At 52.8% G+C, this 26,991-nt stretch overlaps 1 protein-coding gene across 8 annotated transcripts in view; it reads right to left on the minus strand.

The window, feature by feature from the left end:
- Positions 1 to 26,991, minus strand: part of ARHGAP39 (Rho GTPase activating protein 39) — a 377,904-nt gene that overhangs the window by 23,485 nt on the left and 327,428 nt on the right. For all 8 annotated transcript variants that reach the window (XM_045004343.1, XM_045004344.1, XM_045004342.1 and 5 more), the window contains one exon: positions 1,829 to 2,028. In XM_045004343.1, the coding sequence (XP_044860278.1) occupies positions 1,829 to 2,028 (200 nt within the window). The remainder of the gene's footprint in view (positions 1 to 1,828; positions 2,029 to 26,991) is intronic.

Raw genomic sequence — 26,991 nt, forward strand, 5'->3', positions numbered from 1 at the left:
ATGCTCTTGGCCTCAAATGGGATGTGAATGAGCGACTGCAAGCGAAGATGTCCCAGAGTCCAGCGGCCAGGACAGAGCCGTGACTAACACAGGGCAGGGCTGATAGTCCTGGTGAAATTCACTCCCCTCCCCCTCCCAAAGGCTGCAGCAGAGGATCCGGCGCACAGCAGCACGTAGGAGACACTGGCAATGTTATTGCCATCACAGCCTGGTCTCTCAGCACCTTTGGTCACTGCCACCCAGCGGTGGCTCAGGCTCAGGTCACGACAAGGGAAACTTTCCCAGCCCAGTACGACTGATTCACACACCAAGGAACTGCTCTCAGATCACCTTCTTGGGAATGGCAGGCTGAGCAGCACTTGGGGGGGGCTGCCAGCCCCCTTCCTTTGCCTGGAGGGAGTCAAGGGATAAAGCAACCTGAGAAAAACCCACCAGGAATGTGTGTCATTTCCAGGGAAAGGCAGGCTGCAAAATCCAGAGAGGCCCAGGCCAGCCCTGGACAACAATCCAGTTGCTGAAGAAGAAGGTCAGTGGGGGCTGGATTTTCTGAGCCCTGGGTTCTCCTGGGATGGGTGCAGAGGGGTAGGAAGTGGCCTGGCCAAGCTCTTACTGGGAGCTGGAGGGGAGCAAGGAGGAATACTTTGCTAGGAAGCCTGCAGGCAGGCTGCACTTCGCTCAGTCCATGGCTATCTCCAGAGACAGGCCAGAGGCACTGAGCTGGGCTGCAGATCCAGGGGGTTGGGTTGGCCCATTTGGGAAAGAGGCTGGCCTCAGACTCAGGTCTAGTTGTGACCTTCCCCAGAATTCAGGGGGTTAGTGTCTGGGAGTTTGGTTCGGCCCATTGCAGCAACAGGGGACTCCAACCATTTAGAACCAGACAAGCATTACCCACACTTTGGGGGTGTTCCAGTCCAGGCCCCTCTCTGTCCACAGGGATACAGCTAGCCCAGACCACCAGGGAGCACAGTTCTCCCCTCAGCAGCACCCCCACAAAGGGGAGGAGCTGGGGCGGTCTGTGAAATCAGAGGTGATCTTCTGTACCTCCTGTGCCCAGGTGCCCTCTCCACTGCATGGCCCCACAGGAGAGGCCCTATGGAAACGTGCTGTCCATATTCACGCTTTGTCACTGGCAAGAGAGGGCCCCACTGCTAAGGCCTGGCATTAGGCAGACAGTGGGAGAGCAGGAACAGTGGCCTTGCACACAGGATGTTTCATATATCACAGCTAAATCTTGGTCAAAACAATGACAACTGGTGAACGGCAGAGTTCCTGGATGGAAGCCTAGACACCGTGGTGATGGGCAATATAAAACAAGGAAACGAGAGAGAGAGGAAGTACGCTGGGCTCAGACCATGCCATCCATTGCAAAGGTTTCTTCTCTGAGGCTGCGGCCTGGGCCAGACTGGGAGGGGAGATGAGCAGCTAGCAACAGTCCTGCCTCGGTCATTGCTTCTCTAGTCTGCTCAGGGACAGCCAGGCCCAATGCCGTCATCTGGCTTTGGAAGTGTGACGTCGCCCCTTAGAGACTGTTCTCACTGCCTACTCCACAAAGGGACACTGCGAGGCAGAAGTGGCCACAGCACAAGCCACAGTGCTCCACAGTGCAACCTGAGGCCATCCTCATCTTTAGCAGAGGGGCTGCTACGAAAGACTACATGTCCCAGCATGCAACACTCCCTTCTAAGACCCCTGCTGGGCCCTCATGGACCACCCTGCCCTATTAAAGAAGCAGCCAGCTGCATCTTCTCCACTGGAAGCGAATGCCTGGTGTGCAGCTCCCTGAGAGCTGAACTGTGCACGAAGGGTCCGAGTCACAAGGCAGCGTTACCTGAAGATGCCCTCGGTCTGGTCTCCATTAAGCGCCAGCACTTCCTCAGACAGTCTGGTTTGCACCCAAGGGAGCTGCCGATCCGGGTACCTCTCCTTCTGCATGTTCATGATCTCCTGCAGGGAGCTCCCAAACATGGAGGGGCTGAACACTGCGTTCTTTGCATGCCGGATCTCCTCAATATTCGGCTTCTTCAGGCCCTGCAAGAGATGGAACCAAGACAAACATGAAGGCCCAGGGACACGTGCATGGTCGTTACTCACACCGGACTCGCCTCGGACAGTAAGCCCCAGGAGGTCACTACTCACTGTCACTGACCATTTGTCTCCTTCCCTCCGCCCGTACACCAATCACAAAGGAACACAGCGCGGCTCACAAACACTCCTAAACTGCACCCAAACAGACCCCTGATCAACTGCTAAGAGATCACGTCACAAAGCCCAGGGCCAGGCACACGGAATGTTTTTAAAAGGCGAAGAACTTTAGCAAGTCACAACCAATTTACGCTGTGCCCCCACGCCCGGCCCGGCCGGAGAGACCTGCTAAATTCCACGTTCCTGCCATTTCCCACCCCCACGTTCAAAAAAGTCACATCTTTGGAGCAAGAATGTTTTCCCCCCCCCCTTAGTCTTGAAAATGGCAGAACCATTTTGGCTCAAATTTGACAATAAACAAACAAACAAATAAATAATAAAAATTGCTCCCGGACAGCGTCCAAGGCCTGTTGTAGTCAGCCAGGGAAAAGTCTTCAGTCCGTTGTGCACGGCCCCTGGGAATGGAAAGCCTGGTGCCACAGTAACTAGAGGTGTGGCTCTGTGTTCTCCTAAAAGAAGTACAGGAACAGCGGCAATAACAGCCCTTGGCGCTGCTATAGCATTCTCTCCATACACCCCACAGCGCTTTACAGAGGAGGGGAAGGATCACTAATCCCACAGCTGGGGAAACCGAGGCACAGAGCGGTTAAGGGCCACACTTTCAGACTTAGACTCTAATTTGGGGTACCTGACTTTGGAGACCTAGTGCCTGATTTTCAAACGTTTTGAGCACCCAGAACTTCCACTGAAGTTCAGTGCAAACCTCTGAACACTAGGCCCCTCTTGGTCAGCTACCTAAGCACAGAGGGAGAGGCCTCACGTTAATCACCCAAGCGTGATCGCTTTGGCCTATAAACACTAAGCCGACTCAGAGATTTATGGAGTGTCCAACTGGGTTTAGAACAGGGGTCTCAGACTCAAATCACCCCGAGGGCCACATGAGGACTAGGACATTGGCCCGAGGACCGCATCACTGAAACCTTTTCATACAATGACACAAACTCTTTTTCGATTTTTGATCATTGAAGATCTCCTGGCTAAGCCAGGATGTCTCTTGCCAGACTTCCTATCTTTCCTACCCAGTGGGATTGTTTCCTCTTGTGCCCTTAATAATGTCTCTGAAAAACTATTTATGCGCTTTCGGTGGAGGGGAGTGGTCGGAACACAGGACTGGGAGCGAGGGGCCTCCTCCTGGTTCTGGCAATGACTCTCTCTGTATGACCAGGTGCATGGAGGGTCTCTGGGTGCTTCACAAACATTAAACAATTAAGGCTCACACACAGTTTGAGAGAGAGAGAGAGAGAGAGAGAGAGGATCCATTACTCTCTGTCTCGGGACCCCCAGGCACAGAGCAGTGCAGTGAATGTCCAGGGGCAGCAGCAGAGCTGGGAATGGAGGCCGGGCTCTCCAGACTTCCAGGCGCAGGTTTCAGCCACCGGCCAAGCCGCCCTGGGCAAAGGGCTGGTTTGGGGCTCTACGTTCCCTTTGTCTTCCGTTTCCCCTCCCTATGGCCATTTAGGAGGGGACCAAGCTGGGGGATCCAGTGGCAGTTTCTCTGTCAGTGCAGTGGCATTGCCAACCCTGGAACGAAACCGCAGGCCAGGCCCCCGGGGGCATTTCCTGTTCCCCTGCAGTGCACTTTGCAGGTCACTGTGCCTGTCGTCCGGCTGCCATGCACTGTACAGCCGCACCCTGGGAGCCCCGGGAACCTGCGCCTGTCATGTGTCTGCCGCTCGCTGTACAGCCGCGCCTGGGAGCCCCAGGAACCTGCGCCTGTCGTGTGTCTGCCACTCGCTGTACAGCCGCGTCCTGGGAGCCCCGGGAACCTGCGCCTGTCGTGTGTCTGCTGCTCGCTGTACAGCCGCACCCTGGGAGCCCCAGGAACCTGCGCCTGTCGTGTGTCTGCCGCTCGCTGTACAGCCGCGCCCTGGGAGCCCCGGGAACCTGCGCCTGTCGTGTGTCTGCCGCTCGCTGTACAGCCGCACCCTGGGAGGCCCGGGAACCTGTGCCTGTCGTGTGTCTGCCGCTCGCTGTACAGCCGCGCCCTGGGAGCCCCGGGAACCTGCGCCTGTCGTGTGTCTGCCGCTCGCTGTACAGCCGCACCCTGGGAGCCCCGGGAACCTGCACCTGTCGTGTGTCTGCCGCTCGCTGTACAGCCGCGCCCTGGGAGCCCCGGGAACCTGTGCCTGTTGTGTGTCTGCCGCTCACTGTATAGCCGTGGGCAGGGTCGGCTCCAGGTTTTCTGCCACTCCAAGAGGCAAAAAAAAAAAAGGCCGATCAGTGGCAGCTCAATCACGCTGCTCCATTCGGCGGTGGGTCCTTCAGCTCAAAGAGGAAGAGAGGGACTGAGGGACCCGCTGCCGAATTCCTGCCAAAGACCCGGACGTGCCGCCCCTTTGTATTGGCCGCCCCAAGCACCTGCTTCCTTAGCTGGTGCCTGGAGCCGGCCGTGGCCGTGGCCTGTGAGCCCCGGGAGCCCGCGCCTGTCATCCGGCTGCCGTTCGCTCTACAGCCGCGTGCCCTGGGAGGCTACAGAAGCAGCAGAGGAGGCCAGGAGTGGGGAGAACTCACGTCAATGGGCTCCCACCTCCTGTGCTCTGCTGGCTCCATACAGGTCACTCTGAAAAGCTCTAAGGCTGGATTCTCTGTGAGCAATCTGTGGGGGTGGGAGATGGGTCCCAGCCGGCTGCAGGGCCTTCTCTAACCATGCGGTTGGTGTTTCTCCTGCCCACCCATTGTGGGAGGTAGTGTGGTCTAGTGGCCTGAGCAGACTGTGAGTTGGGGTCCCCCCAGCTCCCTATGGAACTATAACGTCTGTTCCTCAGGATCGCGACTGGAGAGGAGGCAGCAGGGGTGCAGTTCCCTGCTCTCTGACGCCAGAAGAGACGGGAGAGGCCACCCGCCCCCAGTGCTGTAGGCGGGTCTCCTCCCATGGGGCAGTTAGGCCAGGTGCTCCTACCCACAGCAGCTGCTTAGGCTGGGAGATCTGCACGGGGCTCCAGCTCAGCAGGTCTCTCTTCCCTGCCGCAGCTCCCGGGAGGGAAGTGTCTTCGGGGGTCACGGCCCATGTGAACTCTTCCCTACCTGAGCTAGGAAACAGGAGAACCTGCCTCACCTGTTGGAGCCCTGGGACTTGCTGCAGACACTCAGCATCTCCCCGCAGTCACCCCCAGGAGCAGATTCAATGCCCAATGTGCAAGATGCCAGCATTCCCCACCGTCCGCCTCCGGACTGCACTGCACCAGCCAGGCAGCAGCGGGCAACGGCACAGACCAGATGGGCCAAGGGGTCCTACCCGACCTCTCTTCCCAAGAGAATGCTGATTCCCCGGCCAGCACACTCAGCAGCTTCCTTTGGGTGACAGTCTCTCCCTTCCCGAGCCCTCTGCATCTCAGCTCGGCATCTCAGCTCCCCGCTCATCTGTCCTTTGTGCAGCTGTCTGGTTCTGCAATCCATCCGTCCATCTGTCCAGCCACCCTTGGTATTTGGCAATCTCTGGTATCTATGCACTGACAGACGCACCCAGCATTCTGGCCAATCCAGCGATAGCATTTTAATGGGCCCATCCCCACAGCATCCAGGCGCCTTCTGGTTGACATACACACTGCGCTATCATCCCAAGGGCACCACAGCGAATCTCTGCCCAAGGGTTCCAGCAGTGCTGGTTACCGCCAGCAAAAGCCCCCCAATCTCTCCCTCAGAGCCTCACGTCTCCGCTTTTAACATCCCTGGTAGTCTTGTCACAGAGTGACAGCTTGGTGGGAGCGCACGGCCTACCTGACTGCTGACCTGCTAAGAACATCTCAGCATCCTAGAAGGAAACGCCTCCCTCATGCCGGCAGCCCTGGTCTAGTCAGCCACCTTGGCAGGCCACGGGCGGCGTTGGAAAGAACAGATTCGGTTCAGAAGGGGATTGCACAAGGGGAGCAGAGTGCACATAGCCCTGCAAAAGGCACCCAGGCCCTGCTTTCAAACACCTCCTGACACTTCCCGCAGGACCTGGGAAACCATTCCCTGCTGTGATGACTCGGCCTGCACCACAGGAAGCTACTCGCCACTGATCTTCCTCCCTCCCTCCCTTTCTTTCCCTGAAGGGTGTTAGCAGGAAAACGGGATCTTTCTTGCTCAGGATTTCACCTGCTCTTGCTGCTTATCCCCTGTCCTGACGTACCAGAGTGTCCGGCGGGTGAAGGGGACTATTAATATTACTTGCATGGTGGTAGCTCCGAGGAACCCTTGCCATGGGCCCCACTGTGCCAGGCACTGCACAACCAGAACGAACAGATGGTCCCTGCCCCAAGGAGCCTCCAGTCTGGGTGGCCAGGTGAAGAGGGCTTTAGGAATGGGCAGACAGAACGAGCAGCACAGACTTCGTACAATGACCAGCTTTCTGGGCTACTGATCCTAGGAGGAGGAAGAGAAATGCAGAAAGGAGCCGCCTGACCCTTTTAATGCCGCTCAGCCTTTGCCATTACAGTGATCACACTAGGCACCAACTAAGCCCCGACGGGACATAGGTGGGGCCCACTGCATGGGTGAATGTCAGTCATAATCTTTATGTTTCTTGTGCAGCTGGAGAGGAGACACGATCGAACGGCTAAAGCACAGGACTGGGAGTCAAGGGACCTGGCTTCCACTTCCAGTTCTGCTGCCCATGTGGTGTGTGACCTGGGTCAAGTCACAGCCCCGCTCTGTGCCTCAGTTTCCCCATGTGTCAAATGGCGCTAATGATAGTGAACTTCCTCCAGAGGTTGGGCTGGGGGCCTCAATTCATTGTCCGTAGAGGCTTTGAAACACTCAGCGGGAAGGGGTTAGAGAGATGCAAAGGGTTATTTCTTAGCTCTGCAAAGGGCACTGGGACACCAGGAACGCAGAAGATGTTACACAAAGTCCAGCTGTTGTTGGACAGTTCCCATGAGGTGTCAATGACCCTTTCGGTTTGGTTTCCAGGGGGTACTTGGAGCTCACGTGCACCGTCCCTCCCCAGCCCTGCTCGAGAGCAGTTGGCTAAGCTCTTTCTCGGCTAGCGATATGTTTCTGTCAAGCTCAGCAGCGTGTGATTTCCCCCTCTCCCTGTGCCAGGTTTCTCCAGATGGCTTGAGCATTATGCTGCACATTCTCTCATGTACTGAGAACCGGTAACTGCAGCCATTTGTCTTCATGAAAGAGCAAGATCAACGACTCCTCTGGCATCTTCCCTCCCAGAGGCAAAGCACTATAGTTCCGTTACTTGGGAGATTAAAAGCAAACACGGAGTTAACATCAGGAACAGAAACATTCACCGGAGAAAAGCAGAGGGATGGTAAGATAAGGAGCAGCTCACAATGCTTAGCAACAAGACCCCTGGCTCATTTAATTTTAAACAGAGAGGCGCAGCACATGGAGACTACAGCTCCCAGCATGCACCACTCCAACCAGAGCCAAGCGGCAGGTTGCCTGGCTCAAGGTGAAGCACTGCATGTTGGGTCCTGCAGCCGGCACAGGCCACAGCGAAGGTGAGCCATTTTGTGCTGACTATGGGCTACATCCGCTCTGTCCCTCCCAGCGAGTAGCGTCTCGCTCTAGGAGTAACCCCACTGAAATAAATGGCACCACTGGTGCAGCATGCTGCTCCTCACCATGAGTGAAGGTGGGAGAGTCTGACCCTATGGGTAGCCATCGGGGCCCTGGGTAGTTAACCAGGCAGCCCTCAGCTGGCCAAAAGGAGCCTTCTCCCCTGTGCTCTGGTTAGGAGAATGCTCCATCCTCTGCTTCGTGTGGAGAGCAATGAGTCCATGGAATGGGAAGGCTCTTTGATGGCAAGACACTAGCTGACACCTCCTGGATGGATGCCAGCCACGCAGGGCAAGTCCCCCAGAAGCTGAGTGAGATCAGCCTGAGCTTTGTATTTCCTGGTGCTCTGCGTCACTGTCTTGAGGGGACGCCAACAAGATCCACAGGCCCCGGGCTTGACACATCTTTGTTCTAGTCCCTGTGATTCATTTTTTGTGTTTCTCTCCAAAATTAATGCTTCAGCACAAGCCATGGCAGCTGCCCAGCACTCAGATTCTACACTCATAGACTTTAAGGTCAGAAGGGACCATTATGATCATCTAGTCCGACCTCCTGCACAACGCAGGCCACAGAATCTCACCCACCCACTCCTGGAACAAACCCCTAACCTATGTCTGAGTTACTGAAGTCCTCAAATCGTGGTTTAAAGACCTCAAGGTGCAGAGAATCCTCTAGCCAGTGACCCATGCCCCACAGCCAATCGCTTAGGAGCACCCCTACAATAACAAACCCGTGAGCACAACCCCTAAGAGCACCCCTACAATAACAAACCAGCGAGCACCAGAAGATGAGGGACAAGTGGGTGAGTGAATGGGGTGCCTGCTTGTGATGGGCAGTTGCACAGGTGGATATGAGATTAGCACACCCTCGGCACTGCACAGATAACACCAGGGAGCTGGAGCTCAGTGACACGCTGTGGGAAGGAGGGCGCACAGCCCCTGGGTTTTCAGGGAGAGCCTTAATACCCCAGTGGGGTTATCGAATTCCCCCTCCCAGCCCGGTTTAAATTCTAACAGGTGGGTCCAAGCTGCAGAGGTTCAGCTCCAGGTTCAGCTGTTCCCAGAGTACGGGGTGTCTGGATCTGGGGGCTTGGTTTAGACCGATCTCATTTAAAGAGCTGGGTTGTGGTTAGAGAGGTGCATTATAAATCCTGTGCTGGAAACCCTGCTTACGGTTAGGTTGGAAACTCAGGGGATTACTGCGGGCACAGCACATGACCTACCACTGGTTGAGGTTTCCAGTCTGGCTGGTTCCACAGACTTTGACCTTTTGACTTTGCCATCCTGTGACTCTGCCATGACGAAAGCCGCAGCCAGCGCTGCTGGTAGCCAGGAAGAGAGCGAGAGCGAGAGGGCAAACAGCCAGCAGAGATCTGCTTCCAGCCCTGGGGAGCTGCCGGGAAGCTGGGAGTCAAAGAACCGAAGCCTACAGACTCCTGACCTCTCGAGCCAGGCGGGACTGTGCGGAGCCAGGCGTGTGCTGCACACCACAGCGACGCTTCGAAGCACCAGCCTCAAACAGAACGACAAACAGTGACCCAGGGGGGCCGGGCGGGGCAAGAGGCCCGGGCTGAATCACCCCCAATCTCTCGCTCGGAGGCTCTGGGGGTGTGAAGGGGCTGCAGGCTCAGGCCGCCGCATTGCTGCGATCTGACTACGGCCTCCCGACTGCTGAGGAGTCACTTACCTTAGGAGCAGGGGGGCCACATTTCCTAAAGAAAACATGGGATGGCTGGGGCTCGCCTGAGCTGCCCTCTGCCTCCCGCGGCTGGGGCTGAGCCTGCCGAGTCCCCTGCCTCCCGCGGCTGGGGCTGACCCCCCCGAGTCCCCTGCCTCCCGCAGCTGGGGCTGACCCCCCCGAGTCCCCTGCCTCCCGCAGCTGGGGCTGACCCCCCCGAGTCCCCTGCCTCCCATGGCTGGGGCTCGCCTGAGCTGCGCTCTGCCTCCCACGGCTGGGGCTGACCCCGCCGAGTCCCCTGATGCCCATGGCTGGGGCTGGACCCCCCAAACTCCACCGCCCGCGGCTGGGGCTGACCCCCCCGAGATTGGCACCGGCTGGGGCTGAGCCCTGAACCCCCCTGCTTGGCACCTCACATCGCCCCCCCCGGCAACGTTCCTCTGCGCCCCCAGCTCTTGTGGTAAACTGGGCGTTTGTTTGTTTGCTCTTCCCTACTGAAGAACAAATGGGTCAAATGGAAAACCAGTCAGGACGACCAGGACAGGGCTTGAAAACGGGACTGTTCCAGCCACCGTGGGACAGATGGTCACCCAATCTAGGAGTAACCCCGTTGAGTTCAATGGGAGCCTAAATCCCTGGGCCTCAGCTCCCCATGTGCACAGCGGGGGTAACAGCACTTCTCCCCCTCTCAGGGGGCTGAGGACCAGGAGCTGCCCCGATGTTCTGGTGACGGGCGCCAGACGGACTGGGCCTGATCCCGCTGATGTACCAAGTCCTGCTGGAGTCAGCAGACTCAGCGGGTGCAGGACGGGGCCCTTCATGAGGGCAGCGGCTTCCTGCTCCGCGGTCGGAGCTGAGTGGGACATTCCTGACCTACAGATAACTGACGGTTTGGGTTAAGAGCGCCGGGATTCGGACGCTGCGTGAGCTCCACAAACCCGTTCACCTGGGCCAACCTCTTACTGTACGTGACTCAGACGTTCCGAGAGCAGACAAGAGAGAGCTCAATATTGGCAGGAGGCGCCAAAGTCCCCATAAGCCCCAAGAAGACGTGAGTGGCTGGGAGAGGCAGGAAGAGATGGCAGGCCCGAGCCACGGTGCTGCGCCGATGGAAGGGGAAACACACTGACATTCAGCGAGCAGTTGTCCAACTGGCTGCGGGGCAAAATCATTAGAGCCGCCCTCAAAGCCGCACACCCAGCGCTACGCCGGCATTGCCGATGTCACAGGAATCCCGTCGACAGCAGAACAAAGCAATGCCCTGAAAGGCTTCCTGGGGAACAAGGCCAGCAGCAGAGAGCACAAGTTTGCTGGTATAGTGTGAAAAGAAAACCTGCAACCACTCTGCTCAGCACAGCGGCTATTTTTGGGGGGTGGGAGAGGATGTGAATCAAAACTCCACTAGAGATGGGCTTGGAGTAACCCCCCAATCTGGATCCCCCCAAGCACGGGATCCAGACTCAACCTCCCCCCAAGTTTCATGATCGAACCCGAGAGCCAAAGTCCTCCCAGCCGTAGGGGACTTTCCTGAGCGTATCATTGTGCAGGCGGGACTCTGACTCCGCTGGAGCCGTTCTACAGAACTGAAGGCAAAAGGACAAGCCCTGGCAGGCCGTTTATTCCGAGTTCAAAGCCACCCATTTTGTTTCCAGCTGCTGCGCTTTGTTCCCAGCCAGGGCGGCTGTTCCTTGAATCAGTTCTGTGTTTGATTTCAAAGGTCAACAGGATATTTAACATAAATCAGCCCTTGATGGCCGGAATCATGACAAATTTCATTCTAACTGCGAAGGCCTCATGTGCAGCGGAGCTGGCTGGATGTCTTTATGAAAACTGGAGTGTCCTGCTGAGAAGGATCCCTCAGAGAGCCTCATAAACAAGGGTTCACACTTCCGCTCTTTCTGGGTCTCCAACAACCACCGCTCAGTTTGCCAACCACAATGTATTGATTTTCTGAAGTCCTACAAGCTGTCCCGGAGGAACAGCCTGGCACATGACTCCCAAGCTGTATTCGTTGCCCTCCATGTGTCCGTGGCCAGTCATTCTAGTCGCAGCAGCTGTTACCCAGTTATAGGGGGGAGAGACGGAAGCAAGGCAGCCAACTCCCCAATGTGTTAACTCCTCCAAGTCTCGACTACCCCTGAATGAGCTGGGTTGACACTGATTTCAGTGAGACATGGACAGCCTGGGAAAAGCTGTGCAGGGTCAGTGCTAAGGGACTGCAGGAGCGGGACCCATCCACTTAGTTAACGGTGCTACAAAGAGGCACGGACACTGAGCACACAAGCCAGCTGACCAGGGACTGACAAGAGACCAGGCCCTCAGCGAAGCCTTATCCGTTTGCAACTGGGGTCTGTCTGCTCTAGTGATGGACACGCTTACAAGCCTGCATCACCTCTGATGGCAGAATGAAGACGTCACACCATACAGGGTCACTTCTCACGGGAGAAACAAATGAACGGGAAAGGACTGGACGTCCCGCGAAGATGTTATGACAACGCACAGGCTGCCCGAGCTGCAATCAATGCTTTGCTCTTCCATAGCACTTCCCCTCGGAGCTCTTCACAGCATGCACAAGCCTCCCGGGAGGCAGGGCAGTGCGATCCACTGATGGCGAGTTGGAGTTCCCATTGCATTACTCTAACAGCTGAGAGAGACGTTCAGGACTTCCCAAGTCCTGTGTCTAACCCCAAAACCATCCTCCCTTGCGGGGCGCTGGAAGGCAATGACTGCTTTGCGTCTCGCTAGAGGCACCTTGGCCTGGTGGCCCTCGGGACTGATTTTACACGACTGGATAGCCATGGATGGTGCTGGTGTTTGTGGAAATGAAGGGGCCTCTTCGAGGAAGGTTAGTGTGGCCATTAGCACCTGCAAATTGCTCTGGTGATGCTTCCGCCATGAAATCGTTTCGTATCCCAATGTCCTAGTGCCAGCCCCAGCCCATCTATTCTAGGTAGAGCCTGGCCATGCTGCAATTACTCGAGCACATTATTTGATTCCTTTCATAAATGCCAGCTGAGTTTCAGGCCTGGCCAGCATGCTGAGACAGGCCTTGTAAAGCTGGCCAGGACCTAGCTACGCACAGAGGCCAGCTGTCTATTCTTGTCCTTTGAGATCTTTCCGTGGACTGGATGACTAGAAAATGCCCGTTGGAAACCATGGAGCTGCCCGCTTTCGACATCCTTGCTCTTGGCCTATTTCAAGGTCTTTCTCACCCACTGGAGTTCAGATGCCAGCTGTGGCAAGAAGAGGATCCAGGTTATATCCCTGCAGCCAGGATATATCCCTGTCTCCCACTGGCTGATCTTATCACCCAACAGCTAGGCATTGGTCACGTGAAGGTTAGATTATTGTAATGCAGCCCAGGGGAGCTCACTCAGCAGAAAGGTTAGTCAGACATCTGCAGCTGGCTCACAACCTCTCTCCACTCTGTGCGCTAACATCCTCGTGCTCCGAGCGTGCCTCCGATCACGTGGGATGGAGCTTGCCCTCGGCCTGCAAAATGAATGCTACAAACATCTGCAATCACATCAATGTTTGCAGGGGAATTTAAAGGACTGGGAAAAGGTGCCACGTTAGCAGCTCTGGGGACTGAGCAGGGAGAGCATGGGCTGAGTCCTGACAGACCTTCCATACACACACCACACCCGTATGCTTCACCCGTGTGCTGGATGGACCACCACCAAGGGCAGAAGAACAGCTCAGCCTCTGTGGCCTATTCATTGACCTTTCTGTTGACACTGCCCACAAGGGAGCTAATGGTGCTAACAGAGATGGTGGCTTCTGTGATGTGGACTCCTGCCACTGAGCTCTGGATGAGACCCACCAAACTCATTCCACCCAACAGATGTCAGATGGCAGCTTCTGGTCACTCTCACCTGGACGGGATTTGACCCCATGACATGGAGAAGAAATGCTCTGCACCCTATTGCTATAGGCCCATGACACAGAGCCCTCTGTGACCCGTTTTTATGAGCCCCGTCATTCTCCAGTCCATTGCTAATAGCTCACAGATGCACTTCAGGTTCCTGCCTGGGTTGGTTTTCATGGATGCTGTTTGTAAATGGGGTAATTCAGAAGGGCATAGAATAAATCAAATCCAGACTGAACTGAAGAGTGGGGGCTGTGCTATGGGCCAGACCCAGGAGGCCCAGCTCTCAGCATCGGCATTCTGGGATTTTCAGGGAACACAATTTCCTGCCTCAGATGCGCCTCTTATCAAGGCTTGAAATTGCCAAGGGAAAGTTCAGGTTGGATAGACCCTAATCTTGTTTTTTCACATCCTGGGGAACTGGAGGGAGCAGTGAGAATTGGCAAGGGCAGACTTTCAATTATTTCATTTTATTTATTTATTTGGATTTTTCCATTTGCACCTGCCGCACGCCATCGGTGTGTTACACGCACTGGACACACGCACACGTTACCAAGATACTGAACAGACCCGCTAGATCTGAAACACAGGCCTCCTGGACAGTGTCCCCCTCCCCCATCGGCCTGGCCTCCACCAAAACCTCCTCCTTTCATGGCCCACTCACCCCGCCCCCCCGGGCAAATGGGGATCCTCCAGCCTGTTCTGAAGGTCACTGGATCTACTGAACCAAGGTGGGCATCAGCTCCGGTAGGTAGGCCCCAAACCGTTCAGGCAATGCTAGTTCACCCTCAACCCCTTGACTCCCCCACATACCAGCTGGCAGCCAGTGCAGGTCCCAAAGCTCATATGTCACATGCTCTTGGCAATAGCTGTGATTTCCAGATTGCTGGAAAGTGTGGCCCCATATGGATCCCATTCCAGTAGCCCAATGGCAAGGTGACAAAGGCACAGAGATATGAGGACCCAACTGCCTTGCTAGGTACAGACAGGTGTGGAGTAGAGTAGAAGGCACTAGACAGGGACTCATGAAGCCAAGACTCTGCCACTGACTTGCTGTGTGAACTTGGGCAAGTCACTTCCTCTCTCTGTGCCTAGATCAGTGGCTCTCCAGACCACTGGCCCCCTTTCAGGAGTCTGATTTGTCTTGCGTACCCCAAATTTCACCTCACTTAAAAACGACTTGCTTACAAAACCAGACATAAAAATACAAAAGTGTCACTGCACACTAGTACTAAGAAATGGCCGACTTTCTTATTTTTACCATATCATCATAAAATAAACGAATTGGAATATAAATATTGTACTTACATGTCAGTGTAGCATACAGAGAGCAGTATAAACAAGTCATTGTCTGTATGACATCTGAGTTTGTACTGATTTCGCTAGTGCTTTTTCTGTAGCCTGTTGTGAAACTGGGTAAATCTCTAGCTGAGTTGACGTACCCCTGGAAGATCTCTACATACCTCCAAGGGAACACGTATGTTCCCCTGGTTGAGACCGACTGGCCTACATCAGTGGTTTTCAAATGGTGGGTCATGACCGGAATGGAAGGCACTGGATCGCGGCGGCTCTGGTCAGCACTGCTGACTGCGCCGGTAAAAGTCCCATTGGCGGTGCTGCCCGGCTAATAAAGGCTAGTCCCCGCCTGTTCGATACCCGGCCAATAGGAACTGGGGGGCAGAGCCTGCGGGCGAGAGCCCCACGGAGCTGCTTGTGTGCCTTGGCCTAGGAGCCAGACCTGCTGCTGGCCGCTTCTGGGGTGCAGCGGGGTCCGCGGTGCCAGGACAGGCAGGAAGCCTGCATTAGCCCTGCTGCGCCACTTATCGGGAGCCGCCCGAGGTAAGCGCATGCCCCAATCCCCTGCCCCAGCCCTGAGCCTCCCCAAACCCAGAGCCCCTTCCTGCACCCCAAAGCCTTTCCTGCACCCCTGGCCCCACCCCAGAGCCTGCACCCCCAGCCCAGAGCCCTGACCCCCTCCCGCACCCCAACCTCCTGCCCGAGCCCTGAGCCTCCTCCCACACCGTGAACCCCTCATTCCTGGCCCCACCCTGCAGCCCTCATCCTCGCACCCCAACCCTCTGCGCCAGCCCTGAGCCCCTCCCACACCCCAAACCCCTCAATCCCAGCTCCATTGGGTCGCGGGCATCCACAATTTTCTTCAACTGGGTCGCCAGAAAAAAAGTTTGAAAACCACTGGCCCAGATGACCCTGTCCATAAAGCAAGGCTACCTGCAAAGCACACTGAGATCTATGGCAAGGAGTTATTTGAAAGCCAGGCGTTCCTGCCAAGAGCAACTGCTGCAGCATGAGAATTCAAAAGCAGGCGGGGATCCAGCAAGCCACCCCCTCCCCAAGCTGGGCACTTTGTGAACAAACGGTAACCCCACCACTTGGATGTCGATCCAATCTCTGCCACTCCATTCAGTGGCTGCCCCCACTGGTGTATCAGCCCATCCCTGCTCTGCACCCCACTCTCCATTAGGCACTTGGGTAAGACAATCCACTGCCCCTGCCATGGAAAACTTGGTAGTAATACACGAGAGCAGGGGTCGGCAACCTACGGCGCGCGAGCTGATTTTTGATGGCACGTGGCACGGGCTGAGCCGCTCAGCCTGCTGCCGCTCTGGGGTTCCCGCCGCCGGCCCCACTCAGCACCCGCTGCTGGCCTGAGTGAAGGAACCCCAGGCTGGCAGTGGGCTGAGACCCCGGCTGGCAGGAGCCGGCGGCTGAAACCCCAGAGCGGGGGCGGGCGGAGACACTCAGCCCACCACCGAAACCCCAGAGCTGACCCGCTCAGCCCGCCCCCGCTCTGGGGTTCTGGCTGCTGGCCCCTTGCCAGCCGGGGTCCCCGCCGCAGCCCCACTCCCCTTGCTTCCGGTTGGAGTTCCAGCGCAGGCCCCCTGCCAGACAGGGTCCAGGCCTCCAGCCCTGCTCAGCCCTACCAGCCGCCAGCTCCACTCCCCTCAGCTGCCGACCGGGGGTTCCAGCCGGGTAGCAACTGATCACTCAGAAGCCTGTGTGCAGCTTAAAGTATCCAAGTACGCGCCAGACATTGGAAAACTCAGCAAGGAAAAGCAAGGGCAAGGATCACACCACACCGATAAGATCTGCATTTTCACTGAATTTTAAATAAAGCTTCTGAAACATTTTGAAAACCGTGTTTACGTTACATATAACCGTAGTTTGGTTATATATTATAGACTTATAGAGAGACCTTCTAAAAACGTTAACATGTATTACCGGCACGCGGAGCCTTAAATTAGAGTGTATACATGAAGACTCGGCACAGCACTGCCGAAAGGTCGCCGACCCCTGCACTAGATGGACGCTAAAGTAGAAGCATTCTCTGAGCCTGTTCCTAGCAGCTACATGTACAGGCAGAGAAACTGCATGCTGCATGGGGGGAAGGTGTTACAAGGCAGGCAGAATGACGTGGGCCCCCGTGTATCAGAGGTACGGTTATAGTGAAGCTGTGACGGTGCTGCCCGTGGGAGCCAGCTGAGGTCACTCAATTAGGGTGAACTGCAAACCAAACAGGGCAGACAAACCCCAAACGCTGGTGGTTGTTCCAATACTTAGATTTACCAACCAGCACAAAACAGCTTCTACAGCACCTCACTGGTCACTTAGAAGTCCCAACCATGCAGTTCCCTTAAAGTGCCCAGCCTCAGGCCTCCGTCCAGACACACCTGTCAGATATGATCATGATTCCTGAGAATCTTACTTCATCATATAAAAGAAAAGGTTCTTCCAATCCCAAAGGATCAGCCACATACCCAGGTCCAATTATAACTTAGATCTTACCCAAAATACACGCTATAGCCAATTCTTATTAACTAAGCTAAAATTTATTAACAAAGAAAAGAGAGAGAGTGTTGGTTAAAAGATTAATCTACAGACAGACTTGAATTCAATTCTTGAGGTTCAGATACACAGTAGAGCTGAGCTTGTAGTTGCCAAAAGTCCTTTTAGAAATAGTCCATAGGTTCTAGTCCAATGTCCATATTCAGGGTGGCTCCAGTCAGTGACCGGGGATCTCAATCCTTATGGCTTAAGGTTTCCCCCTCTTGAAACCCAAAGCAGATCTGAGATGAAGAAGGATTGTGTCCCAGGCTTCTTATACATTTCCAGCAGCCTTTCGGCCTGAGAAAACAATAGGCTCAACTCCTTCTCCCAAATATCCTGGCAATTAGCACAGAGTAATTTACCCATTAAACAGTTCAGATACAGGTTAGCACAACCTTCAAAGAGACACACAGACAATAATACTATTTCACTTAAGTATCATCATAAATGTTAATATTCCTTTTTTGATCTTTGAATTCAAACTATAGCAATAGACAAGACTTGTTTGCTGACATCACAAGACCTGAGCAAACATCTCCCCTTCTACCTCTAACAATGCAGACTTGCATTTCAAAGCTCTGTTCATTTACATATTTTCCTAACCTCACCCATGGGTCAGGTCAGTCTATGAGTTAATTAACTCTTTCTGGCCCTGTCACCTTTCAATGAGATATTATATCACACTCATAACGTCACAGAAGCTGCACACTCCCTTTGCTTGCAGTTTTACATGTTTGAAGGCCATGCATTTTCTATGCAGCTCTGTCCCTAGGTGCCATAACCTAGTCAGATCTAAGCTAAACAGGGGCACGGGTGCTGGAGCTGGGATGGGAGACTGCCACAAAACACAGGCTGCTCCAGGAAACGTTGGTATGTTACTAGCCAGTCACCGTCTCTATCTGGTGGAAAGGATCCTGTGCTGCAGGAAATGGTATCAGTGAATCAGCAGGTGGCACTCTTCCCTGGCTGAATGCCGGAGCAGCTGTGCCGCTGGAAGCAACCTTTTGCTGAGCTTAAGAAACGAAGCCCTGACCACTTGTGGCACCTCTCACAAGGACTGGAATGTAAACCCAGGTGTCCTGGCCAGACGGGGTACTCTGCTCACCTAGATTCCCCCTGCAGCTTTAAAGGGTTACGTTAGCCTTGTCTCAAAATGTTGTATAACATTTGCTGTGCGCTGTCAAGCAGCTGCTTTGTTCCTTTCCAGAGGTGGCTGCATTTCAGTGGTGGATGAAGTGATCTGCATACATGTTTCTGCTTGGTAAGTTTGTCCTGACTTTGGCTCCCCTCTGGGTGACAGGTGCGCGATACATGTAAGCTCATTAGCATTTTAAATATCACATGAGGTTTTCATATTTTATGGGCAACCCTGTTTGTTACTAATGCCCGGCACACTGCTGTTCTCTGCGGTCTGGCGGGACGGCGTTTTCACAGCGCAGCTGGGACGCTGTAGGGAAGCTCTGTTTTGCGAATGAAGGGCGTTCTGTAGCCCTGATTTACTCTCCCCATCCCTCCAGCCCCTGCTCGTTATTCATCTGCCATTAGACAGTTCACTGCATCACGCTACAATGACATCTTCTAGTTGAAACGGGCGGCTGCTCGTGAGATTGGTCACTTGTTTACAACACTCCTTGAGTGATGTGAAGAAGCCAAAGGCCAAGTGATTTTAACCACCTGGGAAGTGGGAAGAATAATTACCCTAAAATGTGATGCCTGCAGAGTCCGTGCTGGGCCTCTGGCTGGGAACTGATATTAAGAATAAGGAAAAACACTTAGAACAGGGCATTGTGGGAGCAGGTCCCTACAGACATACTCTGGGAAAGCTCCATGTGGCTCGGTCTTGATCTTCTCCCGCCCTCTACTATGGACTACTTGGGGGTCTCACCATATTCATTAACTTGGCCTCAGAACGTCCTTGTGAGCATTATTGTCCCCATTTTACAGACACACAAGTCGATCCATTGTCTGCAGCCAAGCTCTAAGATACAACCGCATTTGTTCCAACCCCTCAGACAGAGACAAACACCTACCAGTTCTCTATCAAGAGTTCTTAAAACTACAGTAGCCACCTGCTGAAGTGAAAAAACGGATTGACAGAGCCAGAAGAGTACCCAGAAGCCACCTACTACAGGACAGGCCCAACAAAGAAAATAACAGAACGACACTAGCCGCCACCTTCAGCCCCCAACTAAAACCTCTCCAGCGCATCATCAAAGATTTACAACCTATCCTGAAAGACGATCCCTCACTCTCACAGATCTTGGGAGACAGGCCAGCCCTCGCTTACAGACAGCCTCCCAACCTGAAGCAAATACTCACCAGCAACCACACACTACACAACATAAACACCAACCCAGGAACCTATCCTTGCAACAAAGCCCGATGCCAGCTCTGTCCACGTATCTATTCAAGTGACACCATCACTGGACCTAATCACATCAGCCACACCATCAGGGGCTCGTACACCTGCACATCTACCAACGTGATATATGCCATCATGTGCCAACAATGCCCCTCTGCCATGTACATTGGCCAAACCGGACAGACTCTATGCAAAAGAATAAACAGACACAAATCTAACATCAGGAATCATAACATTCAAAAACCAGTAGAACACTTCAGCCTCTCTGGCCACTCAGTAACAGACCTTAAGGTGGCAATTTTGCAACAGAAAGACTTCAAAAACAGACTCCAGTGAGAAACTGCTGAGCTTGAATTGATTTGCAAATTAGATCCCATTAACTCTGGCTTGAACAGAGACTGGGAATGGCTGAGTCATTGCACTACTCGAATCTATTTCCTTATCACTATCCTTATGACTACACCTCTTGTCAACTGTCTGTAATTGACCCTCTTGATTATCACTACAAAAGTTTTTTTCCTGCTGATAACAAGTCATCTTACTGAATTAGCCTCTTAGAGCTGCTATGGCATCTTCTCTGTATGCCTATATCCTCTTCTTGTATGTTCCATTCTATGCAGCCGATGAAGTGGGCTGTAGCCCACGAAAGCTTATGCTCAAATCAATGTGTTAGTCTCCAAGGTGCCACAAGTCCTCCTGTTCTTTTTACGGCTACAGACTAACACGGCTGCTACTCTGAAACATTTTACAGACAGACACAGATTAAGTGACACATCCGAGGTCACACAGAAAAGCAGGGGGCTGAGAACTGAATCCATGTGACCTGCAGCCCATGCCAGTGGAGCACCCGCAAGACTATCCTTCCTCTGGCCAATCCCAGGAAAGCCTGTACAACTGGGCTCCAGCGCTCACCCCCAGTGCGGTGCTTTGACACGAGCACGCCCCTGCTCTGTTCCCCACCCACTCCTCGCCAGCTCCCCACCCCTCCTGTGAAGGATCATCTGCTGGTTTGCAGTACAGAGGAGGTTGTGACCGACAGCACTGGGCACGTCCTCTCCGCAGGGCGTATATTGTACTGCAGGGTATTGTACATGCCACAGCATTCACGCATATCCAAAGTGATTACAGGGCCTCCCTAGGGTCGAAAGAGCATAATCCTTTTCCCTCGTCCCTATTGTACTTTGAGTGCAGGACCCATTGGTATCACGGTATGAAGTGCCATGACTTAGCACAGTTTGTGACAGCAGTATCCTTCTGCTCTGGGGGAGGGGAGGGGAATGAGGAAAAATAGCCCGTGTGTGTATGTACTGGGGCATAAGAACGGCCACACTGGGTCAGACCAACGGTCCACTGAGCCCAGTATCCTGTCTGCTGACAGAGGCCAGTAGCAGACCTTCCAGGGGAGTGCACAGATTAAGGCAATTTTGGAGCAATCCACCCCTGTCTTCCTCTCCCAGCTTCTGGCAGTCAGAAGTTTAGGGTTGCCCCAAGCATGGGGTTACATCCCTGACCATCTTGGCTAATAGTCACTCATGGACCTCTCCTCAGTGAACTTATCTCGTTCTTTTTTTGAAGCCAGTTACACTTTTCACCTTCACAACATCCCATGGCAATGAGTTCCACAGGTTAATTGTGTGTTGTGTGAAAAAATACCTCTTTTTGTTTGTTTGAAACCGGTGTTTCATCGGGTGACCCCTGGTTTTTGTTTTGTGGGAAAGGGTAAATAATACTTCTCGTTCTAATAACTGCGGTTTCCTGTCTCTTTTTACTAACTGGAGTCCCTGCCCTGGAGGGGTATCCTCTGGGCAACAGATCTCCTGACATCCTGTGGAAGGTGGGTCCCAACTATGGGACTGTTTCCCTCCTCTCCAGTTTGATGTGCTCCTGCCCTGAGACTTTCATCCTCCTCAACAGTGCACGGGCTGTCGGGCAGGAGGTGGGACCACTCTACCCTGTCCCTGAAAGTCTCCTCTATGTACCTTGGTGTCCCCCTTTGCTGCTCCGATTCAGTCACTCTGGCCTCCGGCGCTCGTACGTTGTCTCTGAGGGCCGTGAGTTGCTTGCACGGAATGCACACGTACGCCACCTGCCCACGAGGCAGGTCATCATACATGCACTCAGTGCAATAAGCCGCATAGCCATCACCCTGCTGCCAGCTTTCTGCCTGCATTTCTATGCGTGGAGCTTGTTTATGTAGCGCAGGTTTGTTACGCGTAGTGGGATTTCTTTATTCTGTCAAGTATCAGAGGGGTAGCCGTGTTAGTCTGGTTCTGTCAGTTGCTTTTCTGAAGCCCGACACCCTGGCCCTTCCTGATCGCCAGAACAGTTGGGGAGCAGATGGGTGCAAATTAAGGCAACCCGCAGGCTCAGGCAGAAGCGCAGGCTCCTGGCAAGTGGCCAGGGCATCTCTCAGCTAAGTAACGCTTGGGCGTCTCTAGTGTTGGAAAACGAGGGACACTGAGCTCTAATGAGAGACGTTAGAGGAAGGACGAGCTTGCAGTGAAGACAGTGAGCTGGGACTCAGGAGTCCTGGGTTCGGTTCCCAGCTCTCTGTGTGCCTGGGGGAAGGTCACTTTGCTCGGTCTGCGTCTCAGCTGTCCACCGGGAAGTCAGGAACAAGAACAGTCCTTTCCTCCCGCCCTGTGTCTGTGTAGACTGGGAGCTCTTTGGAGCAGGGATTGTATTTTACTGTGTTTGTACAGCACCTAGCACAGTGGGTCCGCTAGACATGACCAAACGTAATGATGGTGCAGGGTTATTCTTCCCCTACACGAGGCAGCTCTGCAGGCCGTACAGCTTTGCTATTGGACTTTTCATCCTTAATAAGAATTGCTACCCTAAGGGGTGAGAAAGAGTTGCTCCTTTAGAAGCTGAAAATAGCCTAAGCGCACCAGATGGGGGAAAGTAACTTTCCTAATGAGCGAGTAACGAGAGAACTGACGGGCGCCTTGTAATGCTTAATTATGGAAAGTTTTATTTCAGTGCTTGGTAACTCCGATTAGCACTGTGCTGGGGTTTAATTGAATTGAAATCCGAGCTACAAATAAAAATCTAATTGGTTTTGTTTGGGTAGCAGCTGCAGCTGTGCTCGGTTGAGTCTAGGGTGAAAATGACCCCAGTGCAGGAGGAGGGAGGGGGGACAGATACAAGAGCCAGGCACCACCCATGTCCCGCTTCAGTGGACTGCAGCGGGACATATGTGCTGCCTGGGTCTTGAGTTTGGTCCCCATGCACTGGAGTCAATTTCACTGCCAGGGAGACAGAAATCCTGTCCACAAAGGGTTAAAACCACCCGTTGTCTCAGGAACCTCACAGTCTGTGATGCTCTCGAAAAGCAATTATAACTCCAGTCCTGTGCTTAAGGCATGGAAAATATATGTATTCATTGAAAGCTATAATCAAGAAGTGAAAAATCCATCATGGCAAGCCAGGGCAGAGCACCTGCTTCCACTACTTTGTCTAATAGTAGGAAAGGCACTTTCCTATGTATTATTTCCATTCCAGTCCCACTCTCTCTCTCTGCAGGACCTTCCACGAGGGGACTGGAAAGACCCATCCACAGCTTATGAAGTCCTGATGTTCCTGGATTACCCTCTGCCACATTTCATAAGTGTAAGCAGAGTCAGGATGAGCTCTACCCTGACATCTGGTGGTGAATTGTGGTGATTGTGGAAAAGAACTTCAGGGGCTGATCTTGTTTGCATAGGCACACCCATCCCGCCTCGCATGAACCCACAGCAGCCCAAATGGTCACTTTGGCTGCTGTGGGATCCCCAGTTTCTCTGTTATCGGGGCAAGAAGAATAAAGTGTTGTTACCCTGATTATGTGAATCAAGGACAATGAATCTGTTTTATGACAGAGGGACTCGCCATCAACTAAATAGCACTCGCTAGACAAGGGACATGAGTTCCAAAACCTAGTGAATTAAGAGAGGTTGGGGACAAGTATTTGTGTCTGGCAGTATGGAGCCCTTTTGAGGGCCTGAAATACTAATTGCATCTTCTTCTCTCTCTACTGTGGAATATCAGAGCTAATTTTAATTCCACTAGGAATCTAGTTATAGGCTGCTGAGCTGAATTCATTGAGTGCTGGGGGGCGGCTGAAGCTATGCTGCTGAGCAGCTGGTGTAGCTGAGCAGTTTGTGGGACAACTGGAGTGGCTTGTGGGACACCTGGTGCAGCGGAGCAGAGCAGTTCGTGGAACAGCTGGAGCAGCTCATGGGATGGTTGGCGGAGCAGAGCGACTGGTGGAGGGGCTCACGGTGAAGGCTGTAGCAGAACCCAAAGGAAAGGCGGGGCAGTTGGCCTTGGACCATGTAAGGTGCCCCTTAACACTGCTGTGCCCCCCCCCCCCAGGCTGGGAGGTAAAACTCTGCAGATAAACTTTTGAACTCTGGGGCTGCACTGACCAGGGACAGAGACTTTTGGGTTGCTGGACTCAAGAGACTTTTGGGATGTTGGACTTAAGCCTCTGAGGGGAAAAGGACACTGCCAAACTTACTTGGGGGTAGGTTTTTTGCTTATGGTTTGTGTTATGAATCCTGTTTGTGGTGTTTCCCCAACATAATGCCACATTGTTTCCCTCCTTTTTTAAAAGGATTTTGCTACACTCAGACTCCGTGCTTGCGAGTGGGGAAGTATTGCCTCCTAGAGGCGCCCGGGGGGGTGGTATGTAATTGTCCCAGGTCACTGGGTGGAGGCTCGAGCCGGTTTTGCCTTGCGTTATTGAAACGGAACCTCTGGATACTGAACCCGGCCCTTGTTGCTGCCAGCTCAGACGGGCAAAAGGGTTACATAAGAATGGCTACAGTGGGTCCGACCAATGGTCCAGCTAGCCCAGTATCCTGTCTTCTTATAGTGGCTGGTGCTGGGTGCTTCAGAGGGAATGGACAGAACGGGGCAATTTATTGAGTGCTCTATCCCGTCGGCCAGTCCCGGCTTTTGGCTGTCAGAGGCTTAGGGACACCCAGAGCACGGCGTTGCCTCTTTGATCACCTTGGCTAATAGCCATCGATGGACCTATCCTCCAAGAACTTGTCTCATTCTTTTTTGTACTCAGTTATACTTTTGGCCTTCACAACATCCCCTGGCAACGTGTTCCACAGGTTGACTGTGCATTGTGTGAAATAGTAGTTCCTCTTTTAAAAAAACCCAAAAAACCTGCTGCCTCCTAATTTTATTGGATGACCCCTGGTTCTTGTGTTTATGTGAAGGGATACATAATGCTTCCTTATTCACTATGTTCTCACCATTCATGAATTTACAGACCTCTATCCCTCCTTGGTCATCTCTTTTCGAAGCTAAACAGTCCCAGTTTTTTCAATCTCTTCTCATACGGAAGCTGTTCCATACCCCCAATAATTTTTGTTGCCCTTCTGTGCACTTTTTCCAATTCTAATATATCTTTTCTGAGAGCGGGTGACCAGAACTGCATGCAGTGTTCAAGGTGCGGGAATACCATGGATTTTTATAATGGCATAATGATTTTTTTATCTTATTATCTATCCCTTTCCTAATGGTTCCTGTTCACTGTTTTGAGTGACGCTGTTCACTGTTCACTGTTCACTGTTTTGAGTGACGCTGAACATTGAGCAGCTATTTTCAGAGAACTCTCCACAATGACTCCAAGATCTCTTTCTTGAGTAGTAACAGCTAATTTAGACCCCATCATTTTATATGTATAGTTAGGATTATGTGCGTTACTTTGCGTTTCTCAACATTAGGTTTTATCTGACATTTTGTTGTTCAGTCACCCAATTTGATGAGATCCCTTTGTAACTCATCACAGTCAGCTTTGGACTCAACTATCTTGAGTAATTTAGTATTGTTTGCAAACTTTGACACCTCATTGTTTAGCCCTTTTTTCAGATCACGTAGGAATATATTGAACAGCGCTGGTCCCAATACAGATCCCTGTTATTTACCTCTCTTTTATTTACCTCTGTGAAAAATGACCATTTATTTCTACCCTTTGACTCCTATCTTTTCATCATTTACTGTCCATGACAGGACCTTCCCTCTTATCCCACAATTGCTTACTCTGTTTAAGAGTCTTTGGTGTGGGAACTTGTCAAAGGCTTTCTGAAAGTCCAAGTACACTATATTGACTAGATCACTCTTGTCTATGTTTGTTGACGCCTTCAAAAAATTCTAATAGATCAGTGTGACAGACTCACTATACCCTTATATTCATCCTTTTTACAAGATGATAAATTTTGTACAAAGTATGCCTTGTGAGGTGTCATTTGAAAACTCATAATTTGCTGATCATTATTGTCCGTAAAATGTGTGTGGCAACATTGTATGTAAGCATGGGTGGTGGGTATAATAGGCCCTCAGCCTTCCCTGGCACAGCTACTGCTGCCGGATGCCGGTTGCGGGTTTGGCATGGAAGTTTTTGCTGATTATTATGCCCTATGCAGGTTTCGGGGCGACTGAGGAGGTAATATGTGTTACTCAGCTTCCCGGGTTCATCAGTAATCTCCCTCAGTTGTCCCGGAACCTGCATGGGGGCATATCAAAAACTCACCTTCTTCTGGAAGAGAAGAGATAAGAGCTTTTCCCACGGGGTGGCTTGGGGTCTGGGGAGGCGCCTCACGTCGTGGAGCTCCAGCTGGCCATGGGGGTGGGGGGGCTCAGGGCTCTGGCTGGCCCAGGGCTCCTCTGGCTGCAGGGGGTGGGGGAGCGGTGCACCTCAGGGCTCCACCAGGCGGGGTGGGGAGGAGGCTTGTGGCTCCGGCCAGAGAGAGTCTCAGTGCTTTGGCTGTAGGGGGGTGGGGGGAGTGGGAGGGCTCGGGGCTCCAGGGGCATGGGCAGAAGGGGCAGAGCTGGAGGCTAGACTCCCCGAAGTTGCATTTTACTTCTGTTTTCTTGTAACCAATTCTGACTTTTATGCCTCATTACTTGTAGTCACTTAAAATCTCTCCGTAATTAATAAACTGGTTTTACTGATTTATCTAAACCGGTGTATTTGATTGAAGTGTTTGGGAAACTCCATCTGGGATAACAGGATTTGTACATATCATTTTGTATTAATCAAATGACAGACTTTCTATGAGCTTGTTTTGTCCAGGAGAGAGCGGGGCAGTACAAGACACACATTGCTGGGGAAAGTCTGGGACTAGGAGTCTGCGGTTTTGCTCTGTAGTGTAATTCATGAGTGGCTGGCTACAGCACTCATACAATATAACTGGGAGCCTTTTGTAAAAACTGGCATCACATTAACTATCCTCCAGTCACTGGTACAGAGGCTGATTTAAGCGATAGGTTACACACCACAGTTAGCAGTTCCGCAATTTCATATTGGAGTTCTTTCAGAACTCTTGGATGAATAGCATCTACTGTTAATTTATCAGTTTGTTTCTAAAACTCCTCTATTGACACCTCAGTCTGGGACAGTTCCTCGTATCTGTCACCTAAAAACAATGGCTCAGGTATGGGAATCTCTCTCACATCCTCTACAGTGAAGACTGATGAAAAGAATTAATTTAGCTTTTCTCCAACAGTTCTGTCCTCCTGGAGTGCTCCTTCCACATCTGGATCA

Source organism: Mauremys mutica, chromosome 2 (assembly GCF_020497125.1).
Source record: "Mauremys mutica isolate MM-2020 ecotype Southern chromosome 2, ASM2049712v1, whole genome shotgun sequence".
NCBI classification, from domain to species: domain Eukaryota; kingdom Metazoa; phylum Chordata; order Testudines; family Geoemydidae; genus Mauremys; species Mauremys mutica.